Source organism: Cyprinus carpio, chromosome A12 (genome assembly GCF_018340385.1).
Source record: "Cyprinus carpio isolate SPL01 chromosome A12, ASM1834038v1, whole genome shotgun sequence".
In the NCBI taxonomy this organism is placed as follows: Eukaryota; Metazoa; Chordata; class Actinopteri; order Cypriniformes; family Cyprinidae; genus Cyprinus; species Cyprinus carpio.
The window spans coordinates 9,773,351-9,798,360 of NC_056583.1; the positions used below are offsets into that span (position 1 = coordinate 9,773,351).

Consider the following 25,010-nt stretch of genomic DNA (forward strand, 5'->3'; position numbering starts at 1 on the left):
TTGTTAGAACTGGCTGGAAGACCTGCTGAGAAAGTGCTGCAATAGTCCAGCCTGGACAGAACAAGGGTTTGAACAAGGAGTTGTGTAGCATGCTCGGATAGATAGGGCCTAATGTTGTATAAAGCAAATCGGCAGTTCTAACAATGTGGTCTGAGAAATTCAGCTGATCATAAATCACAACTCCAAGGTTCCTGGCTGTTTTAGAAGGTGTTATGGATGATGCACCTAGCTGGATGGAGAAACTGTGATTAAGTTTTGGGTTGGCTGAAACCACAGGCAGCTCTGTCTTGGCAAGGTTGAGATGAAGGCGATGGTTCTTCATCCAGCAAGAAATGTCTGTTAGACATCATGAGATGCGAGCAGCTATCAACAGATCATCAGATTGGAATGAGAGGTAGAGTAGTCATCAGCATAGCAGTAATATGAAAAGCCATGTTTCTGAATTACAGAATGACATTATTATTGTTGTTGTTGTTGCTATTAGAATTGACATTATTATTATTGTTGTTGTTGTTGCTATTAGAATGATTTCCATAAGATCATGTGACACTGAAGACTGAACAGCTTTGCTATCACAGCAATAAATTACATTTTAAAATAGAAAATGTTATAACAAGTTACTGTAAATTGTAATACTATTCCACAATATTGCTGTTTTTACAGTATTTTGATCAAATAAATAAAGCCTTGGTGAGCATAAGAGACTTTGTTCAAAACCATTCAAATAGTATTGTATATAGTGCTGTTTGATACATCCACCTATATTTTGAAATGGCTATAATAAATATATAGCTAATAGAAGATTGATACATAGTAAAGATACATTCCTTATCTGTTCTTCTTTAAAAAAAAAAAAAAAACAATGGCTGTATGTCAAATAATATGCATAAAACATCACTCATAACAGCATAAATTTTAACAATAAAAATATAACAAATAAATCATATTTAGCTTGTTCTCTTAAAGAGAACCCAATGCTTACAAAAAAAAAAGTCAAGGGAACTTTTTTTTCCATTACATAAATGTTCTGTTGAATAAAAACGAAAACTTTGTCACATAACTTTATTCATAAAAAAATGAATGATCAAAGTTGAAATAAATACATTGTAAATACATTTGTATTCAGTCTTTGGAGAACATAAAACCATAGCATGAGCACTGGAGTGATTCAGATTGACAGAGGACATGACATGATGAGCCAGAAATATGCAAAAATACACCACCTACAAGCATCCAGTCTCACAAGCCAAGCCAAGATAACTTGGATGACTGACACAACCCACAAGTTAAAGGTCATCTACTAGCATTCTAACATACTGCAGTATCACTAGACCTCAGAGTCCTAAATGAATTGTGAAAGCAATGCATTAGTCATAAAAAATAAATAAAGTTTTTTGTTGTGACCATACTGCTGTCAACCACTCTATCTGAAGAATAACCAGAATCACCATCAAGAAAAAAGGAAAAAAAAACAGTTCTTCAATGTTATGGCTAGTCAACATGAAACAATCGCTGACACAGACAAATACACAAAAAAATCTAGTCACATTACCAATATTCCTTTCATGCCCAAGAGAGGTTGAGAAAGGGTTGTCAACAATTACTAAACTACACTCAACTGACGTTTGAGCTCAGACCTTTTAAAAGTTTAAAGTTTATTAACAGCTACATTTAGACAGAAGCAAAGGGAATGCTTGATTTAAGAAACATTTCACACAGAAGCTTCTATCAACTGTGGACTCCTGTAACCCTAGAGACAGAGCGCTGTCTCTTTAAGAATGCTGGGCAAGTTTGCCAGGCTATTTTAGCTGAGACCAAGCCCCTTACTGACCTACTTTTAACAGGAGCATGGGACATTACCAGGCCCATGTTGAAGAAGAAATCCAAAATATTTCATTTTAATTTCACATGGTCCTTCACTCAAACAGACAGCAATGATGAGTGCAAATCACACAATGACTAAAGACGAACAGTTTACTGGGTTCCTCATAGAACCCTGGTTCACAACAAATAATACTACTCTGTACACATAATCCACAATACATCATACTGCTTAAACTTTACATCTAGAGCTTACATTATTACTGCTGTGCATTATCCTCATGCTTACCTTATGTGGCTGTCAGGGTTGAGCCAACTTCAAAATTGTAGATTTGTCTCATAATTAATTCCTTAATGAGTGTGAACTGAATAGAGCATGTGCACAGGAAGTTGAATTGGAATTTGAATTGACATGACAGGAAGTGGAACTTACTGCAGAAAGAATATTATGTGAAATATTATTACAATTTAAAATAAAATAATTTAAAATAATAATGTTTTCTATTTATTTTAAAATGTTATTTATTCATCTGATGGCAAAGCTGAAATTTCAGCAACCATTACTCTAGTCTTCAGGATCACATGATCCAAGTGCTCAAGAAACTAGGCATGCCCGATTTTATCGGAGCAATATCGGAATCGTTAGATGATGGCTTTAAATGTAAATATCGGCATCGGCCTTATTTGAAAAATTATGCCGATATGTCTTACCAATAAGGGGAATACATTAACTCACATTTGCTCAGGGTGTGCTAGTGATTTGATCATGTAATCATTGTGGCTCATTCTTGAAGCAAAGTTTTGCCTGAATGGTGATTAGATTCACTGTTTTGGATCACTGCATTTAAACTGAGAATGCACGTTGACGCTTTTGGTTGACGCTTATGATAGAGACGATTATGATAGAGTAAACAGTAAAAGCATGTGCAGTGGCAGCAGCGACAGCCTAATGCCTAATGCCCATTCGGTAATGAGTTTTAATTCTGTAATGGCGCTATTGGCCTACTTCTAATTAAATGAAAGCAAAATGCACAAATAATATTTAGACTGTTTCTGATTAAATAAAGCAGTAATTGATGGCATAAAATCATGAGTATGTTTTGATTTAAAGGTCAGAAGCTATAGCTTACATGAGAAAAAAAATCACTAAATTATATAATTTGATATATACTGATTTATTCATTAATTTGTAATGTGTTAGATTTTTTTTAAACAAATTGAGCACTAAAAGATTTTCAGAATTTTTACAACTCTTTGGCTTTTGACCATCTACAAATGTTAAATCTTAAAATAAAATGTTAAGGTTACCACTGCAGCTTTCTGAAAAAATGCAGTGATTAATATATAGTTTATTTATAGTTATTTTTAAATCTACAATGTACTGTCATTATAAAATAACTTTATTATTGTTTATTTAATTTTAACAAATAAGTTCTTGTTACAAACTAATTAAAATTTAAAATAACTATATATCGGTATCGGCATTGGATATCGGCCAAAATGAGTTGAAAATTCGGAATATATCGGACATCGGCAAAAATCAAATATCATGCATCCTTACAAGAAACATTTCTTAGTATTATCAATTGTGGAAAAGAGTTGTGCTACTTAATATTTTTGTACAAACCATGATACATTTTTTTCAGGATTCTTTGATTACTAGAAAGTAATATTTGAGTAATATTTTGTAACATGTCTTTACTGTATTACTATAAATGTATTTGTCACTTTTAATCAATTTAATGCAATTTTGTTGAATGAAAGTTGTAATCTCTTTCCTAAACCTTTGAACAATAGTGTATATGAACTTTAATTAAGATTTAATTGATCTTAATTCCACTTCCTTGCATACAATTTCAATTTACAATTCTGCAACTTGTTTGTTATCTCAATTCAGGAACTGAAAAAGAATTTAAAAAGCACAACCCTGTTGGCTGTTAAAAACAAACATTAGAACTATCACAGCCTGTATTCTTTCAGTGGACACAGGTTAAATACAGCCATAAGTTAGGTTATCCACAACTGTAATTTACTCCAATCCGAAGCCCTCTGCATTTGAAATGGCAATAGTTAATTTCTGCCGTAGTTCTTTCTTGCTCTTGTATGGAGGTAGACAGATCTGGTTGAAACATGTATGTGACACTGGGAGCCTGCAAAGAGAATAAATAAATAAACTGCAGATAATGAACATGCATGCAGTCATTTCAATGTGATGATTACCAGTCAGTGGAAACATCAATCTTGGAGATCTTGAAATTGAGGTCGGCCATTCCACCCACAGGAACACGGTCACTTCCTGTGGTGAAGTGGAGCAGTTTCTTCTGCAGCTCCAAAGGAAATGGCAGTACCACATCCCAGAAGGCTCTGTAACAGCAGAGCGAACAGTCACCTTTCCACTCATTGATAAGCATGTAAGAGCATGACTATTAAAAATTGTAAACAGGACATGTACCGGATGGTGGGGTCAGTCTTGCTGTAGCCCTCATACTGTACCACTCGCTGAAGAGAACCCATGTCCAGATTAGGACTTCCACAAACTAGGATCTCAACCTCCTCTGGCCTTAAAAGCTACATAAATTATAGGTTTAATGAGTCTTTATGGTACTACCATTGTTGTGATTATGCTGATGCATATTTACAGGGAAAAAAAAAAAATGTTAATTTAAATAACATGTTAAGAAAATGCATTTAATTATGCCCCTTCACATGCATGTAATCTTTACAACAACAACAACAAAAGACTTAATAATGAAGTTCAATACAAGGACATTGGTTAACATATCCATCTTATCAAAATATAACTTTTTGCCACACCCTGCACGTACACAGACTGTACTGTGCAATGTGTTGAGAAACAGACAGACAGTGTGAAAGACAGAAACTGAAAGATAAAGATATGTATTTAAGCCAAGGAATAGGTAACAATGGTCCAAACGAATCTGTTACATCCTTCCCCTCCCCTAACCCTCCACCTTACCCCTCCCGCCTCACCTCACACTAAGAACAGCGAGTCAGATATAACCATTACAGAGCCTCTTACATAAGCAGCCACAGGGACACAGTCAACTGTTGCGTAATCACTAAAGACGGGGAGGCCCTAAAGTTGATCATGGCCAGTGGAATCAGGCCAGAGGAGGTTTTGAAAACATGTTTATCTCTTCTCATTGTGACACTATTTCACTGTCGTCGCACTGTTTAAATAATCCACTGGACACATGTATAGCTGACCCTACAGCATACTGAGGGGAAAAAAAACTCAGTATATCAACTGGTGATTGTGCAGTTCAGTGAACCCAGAGAGAAACCAATGACTCATAGTCTGAACATTCCTTAAAATGGTCGGATGAAATAACTCTCTCTCTGCTTTTCTTTTTTCTGTGTGCATATCTTGATTAAGAGAGCAGTCTGAGGAAGCACCATATTGGGAAGTCTAAATCAAGGCTGAATCATCGGCAAGATAAACATACGTGTAATTTATGATTTTCCCTGGAGAAAAATATCCAACAAATATAAAACATCATACTGAACACTCTCTCATGTGTATTTAAGGCTTGCTGTTATCACTGTTGTTCTTACAAAAGAAAGTTTTGTAATAAGAAAGAAAATGTGTATTGGTAAATGTGGTTTCTTACACAGACTATTCCAGCACACAGTTTAAAACACTCCCTCATCTTGTGTTAAGACATTCAAGAATTTTAATTAAGAAAGACTTAAAGTTCTGCAGATACAAAACTACACTGCTATCCAAAAAAAAAAAAGAAAAATCACAATAATCTAATTTTCCCACCATAAGGTACAGCGACACCAGAGTGCGATAAAATATAAAAGACAAGTGTCTAAAGAGTTCAGGAAGGAAGTCAATATGTGATAACAGTTTAGGTATTCTTAAATGATTCCAGGTATTCTTTCAGACAAAATTGTAAACTGAAACAGATATTCAGATATAAAAATAAATCTATTTACATATTATCTAAAAGAAGAACAATCAAGAATAATTTAAATCAAACATAATATCACATTATTGTTGTTGTTATTTTTATTTTTAATTCTCAAACTAGTTAGTTCATTGAGTCAGCATTGGCTATATGTTTAAACATGGAGGAGACCACAGTCATGAGCTGTGCAAAGTCTGTAAGAAAATTAGTCTTTGTTCAGATTCCAATTGATATGCTAAGCAGGGCGAGAGAATTGCAGTTTTCTGAGGGTCTCTATGTATTCATTCTATATGACCTTGAGTCAGAGGTCTCTCCCAGCCAGTAGCTGAAGAGCCTGGATATGGTATGGAGATTGAACAAACAAAGCAGGCCCAGTTTCAGGGCACTCTTCCAACAGAGGGGGAAGGGGAAGTGACAGCCCATACACAGATGTAGCCTTCACACACACACGCACACAAAATGGCCCACAGACCCTGCCCTCTCTCCTGCCCCTGAAACTCTCTCTGTTTGAGAGCCACTTGTAGAATATTTCAGGGCTTGCTGTGCCTCTCAACAGCATTAGCGGTCAAAAATTACTAGCTGCAGTCAAGCTGTTTCTTGGCTTCTATTTACTTGCTTCCAGAGAATTCTCCCCAGAATTCCTTATTTTAATTACCATGCAATAAGTATTTTGGTGAAAACAATGCAGCAAACTCACCATTAGGGCATTTGAGGCACAAACGCTATGAAAACCATGATAGAAAGCAGCGAACTGCCTGTAGATGGACTTATTCAGCAGGAAATCAATGTAGAGCTGGACATATTCTGTGCAGGGACAAACAGATCAATTCTTCAGTAGCGGGAATAAGACAATGTAGCAATTCAAACTGAAAAGGGAAAACTCAGTCTTGCATATAACTAGAGAGTGGAGACTCTCTCACCTTTTCTGTTTAGGTTTGTTACAGGGATCTTATCCCCTCCTGGTTTCAGATTATATGACTTGATCACTCCAAGTTCTTCTTGAAAAACCTAGAGGAAAAAAGTACAGAAATGTTATCTACAGACTTTATCGCCTAGTTCAATCAGGAACAAGAAACAAGTCTATGAGTGCAAACATCCTGATGTAGTTCAAGTTTAGAGGGGACTCACCTGAAATGTGGTATAGAAGTCCTCTTCAACATTTCCTTCATAGCTGAGGAGTTCCCCGAGTCCATGAGCAAGATCCTAAATTGCACAAAGAAACACTCACATTTGACAAACATGTGATTTTCTGAAATCCTTTTATATTGCCCATACTGTGTATTACTACTTTAGTAAACAATGCAATAAAAGAGACACTTTACTTTAAAAATCATAATAAAATTGCTATGATAGAAATAGCTAATATTGGGCGCCCTCTGCTGGACACATTAGGAGAAGCACTGGCTGAATTTGTACAAGCATATCATTGTCACCAAAAAAACATAAATTAGTTAAGAAGAACACTGGAACCATTTTGTCATGATTGTCCCATGTGTTTGAAATTAAATGTATTTAAATGTTTCCCTGCGATCTTGCTAAGCTTAATAATATAAAACAACTCCAATGATATAGAGGAAACCAGGGCTAGTTGTCACAAAGAAGTTGCAACAAGACTTGTACCTTAGTAACTAGAAAGTTTTGAGTCCAGTTACTTAAATGTTTGTTTTCTCCTAGTATAAAATGATAGAAACAAGTAAACTACCGTACACTTTTATTCAAAAGTTTGGAGTTGATTTTTAAATAAACATTTAAAAAAAAAAACTCTTATTCTCTTTCAGGATGCATCATTTAATCAAAAATACAGTAAAAAAAAAACATCAGCATTGTGAACTATTATTAAAATTTTAAATAACCGTTTATTATAACCTATAACCTAGTAATCTGTTTTAATATTTTTGCTGCTCAAGAAACATTTCTTCTTGTCAATGTTGAAAACAGTTGTGCTGCTTAATATTTGTATAGAAACCGCGACACATATCAGTATCCATTTATTAATAGAGAGATCAAAAGAACAGCATTTAATTTTAACTTTGTAACATTATAAATGTCTTTATTGTTAAATTTAATCATATTGAAGTGCCCTTGCTGAAAAAATCGGACGGACCATAAACTTGGCAAGTAAAATCAGACTTGCACATTCAGACAATCATTTGACTGACTGTTTGTTTGCATTTGTTTTTGTTTTGTTTTTTCTCTTAAACATTTCTCATAAACAGTAAATAACAGTAATGGGACTTACTCTAACTTGATATTTAGCTGTATTAGAAACAGAACACTAGAAACCAGCATTTGAAGGGTTAAGGAGTTCAAAAGAAAGAAAAGCATGATACTTCAAAGGCTGCTCAGAGATTCACAAGACAAGCATGACTTTATCAGCAGAGCTGAAAGCCAACAGAGCTGTCCTCAGAACAATGCACCATCTGAGGCTTATTAATCACATCCAGGCGACTAGACAACAGCAGTGTATGAGTCTGTGATGGCTGGGTGACACCCTGGAAGTGCACAAGATAATAATGCAACAGCTATTTCTGACTCAGTGTTATTCTCTCAGCCATTTGCTGTGTTTACATATGGCTGCATGAGCTCAATGTCACTATATAATGAGCATAACATCCTAAATAGTACATAAATGCTATATGGGCTGCTTGATTATTTTATATATGAATAAAACCACACTACACAGTGACAGCAGGTAGTCTACCCATTAGTTATTGATAAATACGTGTTCATCAAAATTTGTCTGGATTGAATATTATACCATGTGGTGTGTCACAGCTTGTGTACATACAGGCATAATCTGCTGGAGGTCGTCCAAGGTGAGGGTCGCCATGCCAACGGTGGTGTCGAGGTCACATGGCACAATGGGCGGGGTCAGCAGCTTCTTGTAGACGCAAGGGGGGAAACGGATGTCCAGTGTGATGCTGTTGTACACAGCCAAGCCCATGAGCTGACAGACGGGGTTAAGTGTGCACAGCTGGAAGAATTTATAGACCTGACACACACCTCCGGCCTTATGTTACACAGTGGCTACGTCAGAAACCAAAGGTAGCTTCCTCACGGCTTGATGGTCAATGATCTAACAGCCAGTGGTTTGTATGAAGGCACCTTTAACATTCTGCTTTCCAAAATGTCACGTCTAATGATCAGTTCAACTGAGTTTTAGTCATAATCAAATGGAAATCTATAAATTAGTTTACCTTTTTTAACTACCAAACTACACTGCCATTTGAGAGTTTGGGGTCAGTGAGATTTTTTTAAAGGAATTAATTATTTTATTTAATATGTATTTATTAAAAGTGATACTAAAGACATTTATAATATTACAAAAGATTTCTATTCCACATAAATGCTCTTCTTTTGAACTTTCTATTCAACAAAGTATTCTGAAAAAAGTATGAGTTTCCACAAAAATATTAAGCAGCACAACTGTTTTCCACATTGATGATAATGTGAATGTCTCAGCTTTAAAAATTCAGCTTTGACATCACAGATATTATTTCAATTTAAAAAATATTATTCATTAGAAATCAGTTCTTAAACTGTAATAATATTTCACATTAATACTATTTTACTGTATATTGCATCATGTAAATACAGTGGTAAGCATAAGAGATTTCATCGCCAAATAAAAAAAAACACATTCTTATCAACCCCAAACTTTTAATTATAGATGCATTAAAATCACATTGTTGTGCCTTTTAGTCAATGTGTGTTAACTTTGAGGGTTCTATATGCTAATGTATAAATGTTCTATTGAATAAGAATGCCACACTAAAACAACAAACTTCTGACTAGCAATAGCAAATAGCCAATAATGATTCATGGCTGTAACGTAAACTAAAGCCTACTGGCTTGTATGCCTCTGGTGATGTATGGCGGACTTCTCCAATTATTTTGTCTGCTTAAACCCTGCCCCTTTCTTACAATCGACTGCAAACTCACATTCAGATCTGCCTCCATCCAGTCAACAACCTATGGACAGCACCAAGTCCCCACCCTATCTTTTTTTCTGTTTCACTTAAATGTACTTCACAATACTGTAGAAAAGATCTGTCACTACTTCCATTTCATCATAACTTGAAAGTCTGTAATTTGTGTGCAGCTAGCAACTTGCAGCAGCAAAGGGAACTGTAATCTGTTTGAGCAGCCAAATTTAATATCGATCAAAGATGAAGGGAGTGGTTAAAACATTTGGCTAATCTGTTTGTGCCACTAGTGTTGCACAACTTAGTTATTTAACATTTGCTAATATCGCAACATCACCTACAGTATAGCAACACAGTAATATGCATGGAAGAACACCCAACAGGTGTACAATACATTTAGAGGAAAATGTGAAGAGCCCTGCAGGTAAGTGCTTTCAGCTGTAGCCGACAACTCAGCCCCATGTGCTCTCCATATGTGTAGCGAGGTCGATGGAAAAAAAAGTCCTCAGCTCAGGAGAGAGATGGGAGAGAGCAGACAGGCGGGACAGTTTCCATGAGGACTGCAATGATGAGACAACACAAACCAAGTCCTGGCAGTTCTTAACGAGACAAAACAAAAGAATCTTTATTTCATATTTTTTCACTGATGTGACAGCATTTCTATGTTGAAGGAGAGAGAGCTCTGAGGCCATACACTGGACCTGCAGTCACATGCACTGAGAAGCCTAAGCCAGAGGGGACAATTAGAGGGGTAACAGCAGGACATGGCAGGCTTTGGCTGCCACCGTGTCTCTCCCCGCACGTTCCTGAGAGCACCGTATGGAACAGTTCTCGACTCTGACACGTGCCCTCTCACACACCACATCACTTATAAAACCATTTCATAACCATGACTATATCTGTGCATCTGTCATTAGCGTCATATTGCATTATAGCATTGCGTTCTAGACATTTACAAATCATATGGCATAAAAATAGCATATGCTCCATTTTCACATCATCATAGCACAGATTGGTGGCAGAAAATTCATTTCCCACCAGAAAACAGAAGGACGAGAATGAATGTCAGATGTATGTGCCAAACGGGAGTTGACTCTGTATTTACGTGCTATTTTAAGTTTGTCACACCCACAGTGACCACCTATACTGTATAAACTGCAGGGAAATGAAAGGATACGGCTCCAACCAATCGGAACTCAGAGTAGTTGTCACATTTCCAGCTGCTGAACCAATGACACTGGGACTCTTTCACATACGTGAACATCCCTGTAACATGACATACAGACAGACACAGATAAGAACAATTACTATTCACTAAAAATGAGCAACACCCACTGATTGTTATGTATTTACACACATTGTCTAAATAAAATATGCACATGAGGACTGACGACTGAAAGACTGATACTTCATTTCTTGAAGATACTGACAAACGTGATTTTCTGAAATCCTAGCACCCTGTTGAGCCAGACATGTTAATATTTTCATGTTAGCTTTTTTTTTCACTTCATCATTTATTTTCACTTTATCAGTGCTGTGTTATTAGAAAAGTACATTACATAAATATATTTATCAATATTTCTGATTTTCGCTGTTTCTGAGCAACATAAGAAAAGAGGCTTCTACAGAGAGCTTTAATTTATGCAGCCGCAAAATTGTGGTGCAGTTTTAATTTAATTACGCAAGTTAATCTAACTACATTACTTTTCTTTTTCTTTTTTTTTCTTTTTGTAACTCTCATAAGGTACACAAATTCTATGTTACTTTCTAAGAAATGTTTTTGTAGGACAGTGATAAGAATTATGCTCATTCTTTTGATTACTCTAAATAAAAATCAAGGGTTTTGATTATGAAAATTCACATTAATAAATCATTTATAAACACAAATACACACACAAATACACACACATACATATATATATATATATATATATATATATATATATATATATATATATATATATATATATATATATATATATATATATATATATATACATATGTGTATGTATGTATGTATGTATGTATGTATGCATGCATATATGTGTGTGTGTGGTTGTATCTGTTTTAAAGTTAACTTTAAATTAAGTATCAATAATTTTTTAATAAACCAAGAAATTTTGTTATTTGAGAGACATCTTTATTAAGATGTTAAGAGTAAATATTTAAATAGTCTTAACATTTTATGCCATTTTTCCTCTCAAATAAATGTATGTTTAAATATATGCTTTGACATGTTTATGACACAACAGATTTTTTCAGATTTTTTTGTCTTCCAGTGTATATTATCCAATACTGGCACTGTCTGTCCTGACCATCTTACCATAGTCTGTGTGAAAAATCTGTCGAATCAGGAGAAGAAACCACTCTTTTGTGAGTCCACCCATGTCCAACCCCGCTTCCCCAACAAACGTCACTTTCAGTTTTTTCTTCAGGTCTGCTCGCTTTCTCGAAAGCTATTAAAAAAAGGAACACATTTATGGAGGGGCCATTTTTCCAAATTAAGTCTTAGCCAGACTTAGAACTTTCCAGAACATAATGTACATGCTTTTGGCTGGAAGTCCTCTCAGCCTAGGAAAACAAAATGTAGATCTGTGCTACTTTATACAGAGTAATGCAGCCCATACAAATCTCTGCCTTCTTACAGAGCTAAATACTTTTTAGTGGTTCAAAGTAGCTCCTGGTAACATCTACAGGAACAGACGCAATTCTACGTTTACAGATCTGGACCAAGCAGTATTACCTCATCCAGTGAGTCACTGACCAGCTGCAGACGCCTAACTTTAATGTTGAGAAACAGCAGACTCATATCCACCCTCTGCCTGCGAGAAACCTTGTCCACCAGGGTTTGCTGCATAAAACATAGAGAGTAATGCATTTATCAGTCAGCAAATAAGTTTGCAGAACATGGCCACGTCTGGGTTTTATTCCATGTCTCTATATTTCTTTGGTTCTGAGTAACACATTTCTAAGACAGACGATGTCTGTCTACTTGCGGCGTATGATGATATTATTCTCCAGCCATGTGTCTGTTTATCCTACTGTCTGGACACATATGTTTGGGAGGGAGCCATAGGAATGGCTGCCCCACCCAAGCTAGGATTGTTATCAAAAAATAGTCTCAAACTAGAACACATATTTTCCCAAACAGAGATCTTTTTCATTTTTAGTTATAGTGAGAGCTCATAGTGCAGGTGAATTCTCACCCTGGCCATGCTGATCATCTGCTGCTCAGAGTCTCTCTGGATGATGGCCTTCTTCACCACTGTGGACAGGATGAAGGGAAACTGACAAAAGGTGAACCTGAGGAGATATAGATCAGAAATTGCTTGGTTTTGAGTAGGAGTTTAAAGTCTTCACTGGTGACAGACCAATATATCTTGAATAACTTTAATTTTAATTCCAATAACAAATAGTATTTTCTTTTTTATACAATGGTCTCTTATGCTGACTAAAGGCTGCATTTATTTGATCAAAAATATTGTGAAATATTATTACGATTTCAAAAAAGTCTTTTCTATATTTTAAAATGTAATTTATTCCTATCTTGGCAAAGCTGAATGTTCTGGAGCCATTACTTCAGTCTTTAGTGTCGCACAGCATCCTTCACGTATCATTTTAATATGCTGATGTGGTCCTCAAGAAACATTACTTCTTATTATTACAATCAACGCTGAAAAAGCTTGTGCTACTTAATATTTTTGTGGAATCTGTGATACACTTTTTTCGTAACATTATAAATGTCTTTACTGTCACTTTTGATCATTTTAATTAATTTATATTAAAAAAAAAAACTTTTAAATGACATTTTAATCACGTTTCACACAAATCTTGCAACTTAGCAATTTTTAAACTGGAAATGGTTTATGCTTAAATCATATCATTATGCTTGTTATAATTAGAAAAAAAATATTGTAAAATATAAAATATTGTCTGAAACCAATTCTAATGCAATGTTTGAATTTGAAAAAATTATATTTTTGCTGTCACACCTGTTTGAATTTCCGTGAGCTTGCCATGTGTGGTAATCCTCCATAAAGTCTATGTGGTCCAATGTTAGGTTGTAAAAATCAGTGAAAGGGATGATAGGGGGAGAGGAAATGGTGTTTGCAGCATCTGTTAAAACAAGACCAATGTTAAGATTTTTTTGGGTTCAGAATCAGTTGTAAAGAATTACGAGAAAGCATCTTGATTTTCTCCAAGCCCTTTCAAGTGGCCAGCACAGTAGTACTCACTAAGGAGCGAAAGGACTTTAGTGGCTGAGGGAATCCACCAGGAGCATTTGGCCATGGGCGGCAACTCCTCTGGCTTGGCAGGAAATAGGCGTGTAGTGATGAAGAGCTGCAAACGCTCCACCAGCTGTTTGAAACGCTTCTGAGGCAGCCTGAAAGATTAAACATATTATAAGCAGGAAGATATAATCCATACACACTCCTTTTTTACTGTCAATTTGTGTAATGCATTGACACTGGCTACCTTTGCTATCTGTTGCATTGACACATTTCACAATTAAAACCACAACTATTTAGAATTCAAAAAAGATCTTTTGTACAGACTCACTTTTTAAACCAGTGCATCAGGAAATGGTGGTCTGTTTCAGCCAGGGCTGCTATTTGCCTCAGTAAGTGTGCATAGATGACATATGTGGCTGGGCTGGTGTACTGAGGGTTCTGCGACACAGAGAGGCATTTCAGCAAACTTCAAAAAGGAAATATAACTTTTCAGTTAGGAGCAGAGAAAGAAGTCTGGCTTTTAATAAGAAGTGGCATTGCAGCGGAAACCAGCTCTTTTCCTCTCCAGTATGACCTCATCCCTTCCTTAGGCACAGCAAACGCAAATAATACAGAGGCTGCCTGACATTAGCGGCAGACAGATCAGCCCAATAATTGCCTCTGTTTTTCAATTTCATCATGTCCTCCAGAGAAATGTAGGTCAGAGAGCCCATCAACAGTCTGGAGATGAAAAGCACTATATGCGAACTCTGGAGAAGACCGACATCTGTACATGCTTCTGTTTATAAAAATGTCTAACTCTCACCACCACTGATCCCCATCAGATGGAGAGAGAGAAAAAAAAAGTTTCATAAAAGCTGAAAACCCAAAACGAATCAAATCCCAGTTAACCAAGCCATCATCTCTCTTTCTCTCTGCCCACGGCTTCCCAGGCTTAAATCCAGTGGCTGTGTCCTTATTTGGACAGTCCTAGGCCAGCCTGCGCTGGTCATGTGTGAAGTAAACACTTAGCTCACGATCTGTCTGCACCAGAACAGAGCTATGGCTGGAGTCAATGGGCCAAGTGGTGAGAGAGGAGATCAAGAGTTTCCTGAAACTCAGATTCGCCTCTTACTTAGCCTGGGGTGTTTAACCTGACTGCCAACACAAAGGGCAAATCAAAGACAGATTAGAGCAATTTTGCTGTGTAAGTGCACATCTATAGGATTGCAAGCAGATAACTGCTTTGGTTTGCAAAGAGAAATTACAAGTATTACAGAAAAGTATCACAATTCTTTGGGTTCTGTGTAATGAAGGCAATTTTGTATTAATGGTATGGGCTTGGTCACTAGTAAGAGGAGTGAATAGATCAGCTGTGTTAGTGTAACAAACTGAAAGGTGCTAGATTTTTCAACAGTGTGACAGTAGCTCAGCTGTTCTCAAAGCTATTTTTTTCCAATGAGCATCAAAATGTTACACCACATCACATTTTAATGTGTAAGAAGCTTTACAGGTAATCAAGCTGAAATAAAACACAATCTCCTGTCTTCTCTCACTCTAGTACTATGCACTGTAATGATTCATTATGGTGAATCAATCTGTTCATATGTTTTAAGTCATTAACTGATTCATAAATTGGATATGATTAACAAATTAATTAATCACGGATTAATGCAGTCAATTTTGTTGCATATTATTTAGTTACAATCTGATGTCACTATGCTTTCAAACTAACATCAATTCTGTTCATAAAATGTATTTGTTTTATTTTTATATATACTGTACATTTTTATGCATCATGTTTATTCTAACACCCTAATTTGGATCCAAATTTTAGAGCCAAATTTTATTTTTCTGACAAATATGTACAGTTCTGGTTATAACAATAAACAATATAATTTGATATAGTTATCTACTTTTTGCTAATCAGCTGAAGATCAACCCATTAAGCCAGGATGTTATAGTGAAAGAGAACATTGCATTCTTTAGAGATAAACAGAACTAATAATTTCTTCATAAACAAAAAAAGACACATGTGTGCAAAAACAATGCCATTACCTGCACAAGAACAAAATACGCTCTAAGGTCATCCTTTGTGCGAGGCCTAAAATACAGAAACAAAACTGACAGTGATTATTTTTTAATCTCTATTTTCTGCAAAAACTTCATGTCCTCTTTTAGTGCTTCAGTGAGAGAACACAATGCACTACTCACCCTTTCCATTCTCTTAATAAGCTATTAATAATTCCCTTCAGGACTGATTTCTGTGTATCCGCGGGCTGCAAATTAGCCAGATTAAACCAATTTTGTTAAAACCAAATTCAAAACAACAGACAGAGCACAATGGTTTACCATGTAATTTAATTATAAGAGAACTTCAATCAGTTCTTGCAAAGGAAACTTTCTTACTTACCGTGTGGAGTAAGGCATCATAAACAATATTGACAAATTTGATGTTTATTCCTGAGTCTTCAATAGTGTTGAAGGGAGCATTTGCTTCTTTCTGAAAAGAAAATTAAAACATTAAAACATTAAACATACTTTCTATCACCACTTACAATGAGTGTTTTTATATACTTCAAATATAAAATAGATGGTACAAATAAAAATAAGATTTTCTGATAAAACTATACGCAGATGTTTTTTTGTTTGTTTTTTACTCCCTGAATGAGCTCACTGATTCATTTGGAGACCAAAATGTTCAGTTTTTCTCCTTTCCTGACTTTCACGGTTACTTTTTCCACTGACTTCCAAAAGTCCTCATTAAAAACTTTGGCTACACTTCAAAGGATGTTTCATTCATAAAACTGACCATTACTCAGAAACCTAAATAAAAGCACATTTAGACAAGTCAATTATATGCTATTATTAATTGAGCAACTAGTAAAATATTTTTAAAAAACAAATATATATTAAATGGTTGTTGTTATATTTTACACACACTAAATGAACTGATAATTCACAGTAAAAACTGTGGTTAATTTTGGGAAGTCGTGGCCTAATGGTTAGAGAGTCGGACTCCCAATCGAAGGGTTGTGAGTTCGAGTCTCGGGCCGGCAGGAATTGTGGGTGGGGGGAGTGCCTGTACAGTTCTCTCTCCACCTTCAGTACCATGACTTAGGTGCCCTTGAGCAAGGCATCGAACCCCCAACTGCTCCCCGGGCGCCGCAGCATAAAATGGCTGCCCACTGCTCCGGGTGTGTGTTCACAGTGTGTGTGTGTTCACTGCTCTGTGTGTGTGCACTTCGGATGGGTTAAATGCAGAGCACGAATTCTGAGTATGGGCAACCATACTTTCAATAAAAACAAATAACAAAACAAACAACACTTTTTGGAAGCAAGCTTATGCTCAATTTAAAGCAATATGAAAACAATCAACAGCAACTTAGCAAAAAATGTAAAATATGAACAAGTCACTGTATTGGGAGATTCAACACACCTTAAATGCACCATTGAGTTCCAAAAAGGAGTCAAATGTGGTCAAGTAGAAATCATGAACTTGCTTCCAATCCCCTGAGATAGTTGCCCTTTCAACATCATCCCTACAGCCAGAAAAAAGACACAGTTAAACACAGTTTAACTGACCTGGGAATACTGTAAGGTGACTAACGGAAGAAGTACATACTGAAACTCCTTGGCGGTTTTGGTCCGAATGGGAATAATGTGTTCTGAGAAAAAACGAGCCTTCACCTCTGGAGGGAGAACATCAATAGAGATACGATGTTTCTGTCTCACATCTGGACATATTGGGGGAAGCTCTCTCACTGAAAACAAACGCACACAGAATGAATTAGCAGCAGCTCACAATATGAGCAAGGTGGGCCATTCATCATGCTCTGCAGGGGGATTTTTGCAATCACTCTACAGCTAACAATTATTTGTCATTATCTTATCAGATCTTATCAATCCAAACATTGACTCTCAGCATCACAACAACCACCTGGTAATGCGCAATCACCATCAGCACAGAGTGTTATTATATTTAAAGGCACCCTTGTCCTTTATTTCTCAACAAATGCACTGATTAAGCCTCATGAGTTAAGATTTACAAAACAATTTGTACTAGAATCTAGAGGACTAGAGTAGGAACAATTGACATTTTCAAGGTTTGCTCAGTGAATTCACAAGGTAAAGTGAAAACATTTAATGAGCTTTAGCACCATGTCAGGCCCTAGACCATCTAGAGTCTTCCTAACAAGTCCCAAGCTCATCTGTGCTAAAGACATGTTAGGCGTGAACACACTTGTGCATCACATAGACAACATCTTTGATCTCCAAGACAAAGAAAGGAAAACATCTGCTTAAAACAGTGTGAAGTGGTTATTAATTCAAAGCAGCCAAATGGACTGCTTTGAAATGCAATGAGTTTCTTTTTCCTTTTTTTCCTTTTTTATAAAATGGAATTACCTTTATATCACTCGTGCATATTATTTTAAAGCCATAGTAACCCTTGCTTGAGTTACCTGCTTGTAGACCTAAAGCACAGACTATGGATGGATAAAATTTGTTTAATAACATATATACTGTACAAACAAATAAATAAACAAAATCAAGTTATTTAACAAGAAATAGCCAAAACTGGCAGTGCTGGAAGCAGTCTGACCTTGCTTGACTGCAGGTAGCAGGAGCGGAGAAGAAAGACTGTGGCTGCCTGACTCTCTTTTGTGATTCAGGGTGGAGATGAAGCTTCCATAAGAGGGGAAAGGGAACTTCGGTCCACGATCCAAGCTCTGCCGATGAAATGATCCTCGTTATATTCCAATATTTCTAGAAAATAAATAGTGCTGCAGCACACCTGTACTCTGCTGATAAAACAAATGGCAATAGAGAACAGATACTACAATAAACTATAATTACTATGCTACACTAAACTGACAGATTAACATCTAATTAAGCCAAAATAAGAAAAATAAATACTACAAATATATGCCCCTCCCCCTTTTTCAAATATCTGAATAAAAATAAATATTAGTAAAAATAAAATAAAAAATAAAAAATAAATAATAGAATATATTTATTAAAGCAGATTTAAACAACAGTGGAGGAAATCAAAACCTAGTTAATTGAGATTGTGTCACTCATTGTGTAACCAGCAGCATCAGTGTTGTTTTGCGGAAACGAAACATTAATGGCTGATGTAAGTTATTTTGTGCACTTTCAACACCGGAAAATACAGAATCACTAAAAGAAAATGCGCTGTACTGTAGTAGGTTGAGCTGAATATTCCATGAATCACACATGCCGCTGTTAACGTGATTTTCACGGAGTTATTTAGCACTACGTAAAGTGTTGTCTCAGCAGTTGGTTAATTTCAGACAGAATCCAATATAAATAATTACCATTAGAATAACTACACCAATTCAAAGGCAATTGTGCATTAAAAATAAAGATTCAGATTAATAAAGTATTTAAAAGTACAAAAAATATGCATTCATGTATGATATTTTAATATGTTTGTTTATTCAAAAGGTGTGTTTATAGTCAGCAATATTTGAAATGCAGAAAAATACTTACATGATTTAGTATAGGAGGAAGTCTGTCTCTATCCCTTTCTTCAAATGGACAGTTATTTTCGCTCATGTTTAGATGCATGTCCTCTGAAGAAAAGCCTTTCGAGCGCAGTTACATGGCTTATTTTTATGGAAAAAAAAATACTTTTCCCGTCTGCGTAATCTCAGTGCTCACTTTCCTTTTACTTTGAGAATTACTGCAACAGTGAGTGAGTCCAGTACGGTCTGTTCTTTTTGCTAAAGCAGGTGAGTTGTTGAGACTAAGATGACCAAAACTGCTGATCGTTGCTTGTCAAAGAGAACAAACGAACAGAGTAACAAGAAAAGTAAAAAAGAAAAGATACAAAAAGTCTTCGCGACGCTGCGTTCAGTGAGTAAAGTAACTTGCTGAAGAAGTGCCGTGGCGTCTATGTGCGGTCCAGCTGTACGCTGGCGCCATGTTGTTGAGGATGATGATGATGATGATGATGATGATGATGAGGTTTGTAGTTACGGACTTGGATACGGCCGCTGCCTCGACGTAACACTAGGGCCGTGCTGTGCTGAGTAAGATTTATTGCACACCTCTAATTAAGATCTTTCCTGGGACTTAAAATATGCCCAGCTAAAGTCTCTATTTGTACGTAACATCAAAATTACATTTTGGTAGGCGTAGTATGAAAAGAAAAACTTAGTATTATCGCTCAGAAAGCATCGCTAAGCATGTCTATTGAGTCACTGACATGTATATGTTTATTTATGGTTAATATCTGTAAGACCATGCATGCCACTGTGTTATGTAAATGTTAGATTCTCAGCTTTTCTCTTATACCTTATATATACATATATAGAGTCTATGTGAACTGTAATCTTCATTCTCAATGGGGCAATATGAGCATCAGTTTTCTCTTATTGGTGTTAGAGCAAACAAACAATATTCTGCCTAAATATTGCTTTGTTGTTCAATCTATTATTTATAAACTTAAAACAAATCTGTGAATAGAAGTGTCTTCCATAAAAGTATAATATTACAATTTAAGTAATATAAAGTTAGAATTTAAGTAGTATTCATATGTGCTTATATATATATATATTTTTAAACAATACCACTAGTGCAGTTATATACTTCATAGGCACCATTCTATATATATATATATATATATATATATATATATATATATATATATATATATATATATATATATATTAATGAATGGTGCCTATGAAGTATATAACTGCACTAGTGGTATTGTTTAATAATTTGCTCAGTGTCTATGCTTTATTACTTAACATATTGTGCTGCAGGTGAAACACTGGCCAGTAGGTGGAGGGAGAGATCTGTCTTTGGAAAATGTGACTATCAATTTGGTTGCAGTGCATAGTCTGTATACAAGGACAAGTAGCTGTATGTCTGGAGCTGTTCATTATAGCAACAGTATTCTTCAAAGCATATTTGTTTACAACAGACTCAGTATAAAACTGAAAGGTTAAGGGATTTCAATTTTTCAGTGAATTTCCACAGGATATTAAAATTATTCATATAATAATATGAATATGATCCTGGATCAACATTATTGTCCAAAAATATAGACTTAACCCAGTCCCTACCCCTAAACCTAACCCTACCCATAATTTATTCCTAAAATCAGTGGGAAATATAGCTGATTAAGAAGGGTGTAGAAGCACCTAACCCCGATTGTAAGCCTAAAACAGACATTTCCTGAAAAGTCATATCTCAATTCTGATTTGTTGATTGGAATGTTGTTCCAGGATCAACAAGGATGTTGATCCAGGAACGTGTTGTACTTGGTGAAATCACACTCACCCTTCACTGTCTCCCATCAGTCAGACAAACATTCCTATACAGTAACATGAGCGTTTGAGTACATGACTTGGACTCTGCGGTTGGCATTGACTAATATGGCTCAGGTGCCATTGGCAGCTCTTAGAACTGGATAGACACCCTGTCGTACAACTGATCCTGTCAGCATGACATTAAGCCATAGACTAACACCATGCTTTACTGTTTGATCTGTTTATGTCTTCAAATTACCGCTATTCTTTATTGGTGGAACAGACATTGAAACCAGATCATAATGTCTTAACTAACAAGACAGTTTGTACAAGCTTTCTGTTAATATATCCAACATATGAACTGAAGAAAGACGTTTGGGAGTTTGCCTTTCCTAGTGTCTCATTTTAATGTGGTTAAGACGCAATTGATTTGGATCCCAGTAAGTACAGTATATCCAGCCTTTATGTATTCCATTTTTGTTTTTGTTTTTAACTAGTGATGTCATGCTCACTAATCAGTGTTCAACAGGTCACAAGCATAGTCAAACCTGTACACCAATAGGTATATACTGTTTTAATGTGTATCGTATTCTTAATATATATTCTGAAATTTCCTCTCTCCTGTGGATCAATAAAGTAATCAATATTCACTTAAAACAGGAAAAACATAATTTATTTATATTTAACGCCTCACAATCACTACAGGTGAGTGTTTTTAACATTCTTTGCTTTGTCGTTTCACAATGAACCATTTCTCAAACGGCATTTTTCTAACTGAAGCAATATTAAAAGTTTAAGGGTTAACAAGACTTTTTTTTCTTTGTATCTTTTTAAATAAATATTTTATGCTCACCAAGGGTGCAGTATCACATGATCCTTCAGAAATTATTGAAATATGCTGATTTTACACTCAAGAACCATTTATTGTTATCAGTGTTGAAAAGAACAGAATTGATTTAAAATTGAAATCTTGTGTAACATCATAAATGTCTGTACTGTAACTGATCATTTTAATGCATCCTTGCTCTTCTTTCAAAAAGTGAACAAAATAATGTGAACGCTTAGGGAATATGTAGATATTTTACATTGAAAATTAAGTCTTTCTTTCAGCTTTATCAACAATTTGTGGCATAAGTATAATTTCTGCACAATTTACCATTTTCTGGCTAATGTCTTTGAATTATACAACCTCTAAATGTTATCAATACTAAAGTACAATAGGACAAGAGACTACCCATTTCTACTGAAGCATATTTTGAAAATATCATTCAGCAGATTCTCTCTACTTTTAGTCCTCATTATATTCAGTATTTTATTAATTTCCGATAATGGCCTTAGTGAACCAGTCTGTATGCCAGTATGATTCAAAGCTGTGACATAATATGCGTAAGGTCATGGTTTACTCTTGTATGTCCCAGATGACTTCGGTTTCATATGCCATCCTCATAAACATATTTCATTACACCACCTCCCATATACAGTATATGTTTCAGTGATCAATGTGACTGTGGAAGGAAAAGAACATAGAGGTCATCTCAGTATCATTAACTCCAGTACTCACTGTTCTGAGTTTCCTTTGGCATCCATTGTTAAAATGAAAAAATATGTGCCTGGACAACAACAAGAGGACTTCAACTGTGTGTCCTTGACATACTGATCATGCGTGATGCATCACAGCTGTTTTACATGATCCCTGTAAACACATGATTAACATGACACAATGAGCGTGTCATGAGGGTCCTGAAAGTGACCTGAGGCCTTTCTCACTGACTGCGTCACATGAGGAATCTCACACCGTGGATGAGCGCGCTGAACTTTTATCTGTATCATACTGGCTGGATGCCATTTCAGACTCATGCTGGACCCTGGTGAAGCGAGCCAGACCCAGCAGGAGGTTCTTGTCCCCCGACACATCCTGACAGCTATCAGTTGCCTGAAGGTTGTTATGTTATGGCTGAGCTGCTCATACATTTTCTAAAAAACAAGTAATCACTCTTTTTGACACAAAATGAAATTTTGGCTCATTTAGCATGGCAGGACACAGCACTGAGTTATATATTTAACTCAGGCAGTCATGTAAACTAAGCTATGTTGCAAAATATCATGTTCAGTCACAGAAGCCATTTGCTTCCTCTAAAAATCTACAAGTAACAATGCTGTGAGAAAACGTTTCTCATAGCCTTAGATTCACATTTTTAACGTCTCAGCCATACTGCATCATTCTTGTTAGTCAGTGTTGCAGCACAAAAGCACGTTTCACACTGCATCTTGGGTTTGGATTGTGTTTGCGTGTGTGTGATGTGCATGGAGTCTTGGCTCATTCTCAGCTCTCACAGTGTTAGCAGCTGAAAGTGCTGCAGAATGGAGGTCTTTGTCCTCAGTACTGGGAAAACCACTGCCTTCATTTATGTCCTTCTCCTCCTTTCCATCCATCCTCACACAAGTGCAAATACAGCATTTCAAACCATGTTAAATCATATTTTATTTAAAGTTAATTAGGTGTACATTCTGTTACAGGCCAATTCAAACATTTATAAGAACTTTTTAAAACAACTCTCTGTTGCTCACCAATGCTGCATTTATTTGATACAAAATACAGTGAAAACAGTTGAAATATTATAGTGTGAATTATTATTACATTATTATTGTTGTTATTATTATTTTATTAATATTTAAAACAACTATTTTAAACTGTTTTAAATAAGTTTTAAAAAATGTAATTTATGATGGCAAAGCTGAAATTTCAGCAGCCATTACTCAAAGCTTTTATGTGAGGAAGGTGAGGGATGGCTATAAATAAAGGGCTCTTCTTGACACTGATTGGCTGGATTACCTGAATACGCTCCTCCTGAACTTTGTTAAATAAACTTTATTTGTTTGAAATATGTCTTTACTGTAACTTTTGATCAGTTGAATGCATTCTTGCTGAATAAAGGTATTTCTTTCTTTCACTTAAAAACATTTGAATGGTATTCAAAATAAAGCCTGTTTCTGGTAACAGTCCTCCTTTTAATGCATAAAACCTGTAATAAATACATTTTAAATAATAAAGTATTTTATACAATAGCACTTAAATTTAGGGACCCATTCCAACATTTAACTAGTTGCTTATTAGCATGCATATTACTGTCCTATTGGCTGTTTGTTAGTTCTTATAAGGCACATATTAATGCATTACTCTGCATGCCAGTATTTTAGATCCCTTAATCCTACCCCATACTTAACTTAACCACCTTACCAGCTATAAAAAAACAGCAAATTAGGAGTTTACTGAGTCATAGTTAATAGTTAGTTAATCATGAGAATTGGTCCCCAATCTAAATGGTTGCCATTAACACAATGAAAGTAGCTTAATCTTAAAGGTTTATTAAATGTAATGGATTTAAGGGTTACAATTTAAGAAAAATGCACTGATTTCGCTTAAGACTATGAACTGTACATAAAGGCAATGAACACTAATGTACAATAATAACCAAAATGCTTAGTAATGTTAAAAATAATAACTGTCCAGTTCATTCAGATCATGTGAAGCATGAAGCATATTTGAAGTTGAGTTAGCTGCTCCAAAATAGCTTCATGCATTCCATTCTGATTATCACATTTGAGCTAATATTGCAAATGAAAGTATATTTGGGAGGAAAAAGTGCAGTGATTTTTGGTGCTACTTTGCACTTTACTATCAACATGCCTTAACATACTGACTTAGTAAATGATATATCAAAATCAGAGACCTATCATAAAATTAAATCCAACCACAAGTGGTCATAGGAAACGCAATTGAGATGCATGTTAACAGCTGTAATAGAAGTATCGGCTGACCAGCAAATTAATCAG

At 35.6% G+C, this 25,010-nt stretch overlaps 1 protein-coding gene across 2 annotated transcripts; it reads right to left on the reverse strand.

Moving 5' to 3' along the window:
• Positions 1 to 3,007: 3,007 nt before the first annotated feature.
• On the reverse strand, positions 3,008 to 19,874 carry hectd2 (HECT domain containing 2). 2 transcript variants are annotated; one of them, XM_042767418.1, is made up of 21 exons: positions 19,408 to 19,873; positions 18,497 to 18,623; positions 17,519 to 17,657; positions 17,333 to 17,435; positions 16,307 to 16,396; positions 16,108 to 16,172; positions 15,952 to 15,997; positions 14,243 to 14,352; positions 13,918 to 14,066; positions 13,675 to 13,798; positions 12,889 to 12,985; positions 12,426 to 12,533; positions 12,006 to 12,138; positions 10,860 to 10,948; positions 8,545 to 8,703; positions 6,885 to 6,959; positions 6,677 to 6,764; positions 6,454 to 6,560; positions 4,274 to 4,389; positions 4,042 to 4,185; positions 3,008 to 3,971 (listed from the first exon to the last, which is right to left on the reverse strand). In XM_042767418.1, exons 1-21 carry the CDS (start codon positions 19,483 to 19,485, stop codon positions 3,851 to 3,853), a joined length of 2,268 nt encoding a protein of 755 aa, XP_042623352.1. In that variant the 5' UTR covers positions 19,486 to 19,873; the 3' UTR covers positions 3,008 to 3,850. The 2 variants fall into 2 exon arrangements, with proteins under 2 accessions (XP_042623352.1, XP_042623353.1); XM_042767419.1 differs by lacking the exons at positions 15,952 to 15,997; positions 16,108 to 16,172 and having other exon boundaries at positions 19,408 to 19,874.
• Positions 19,875 to 25,010: the final 5,136 nt, after the last annotated feature.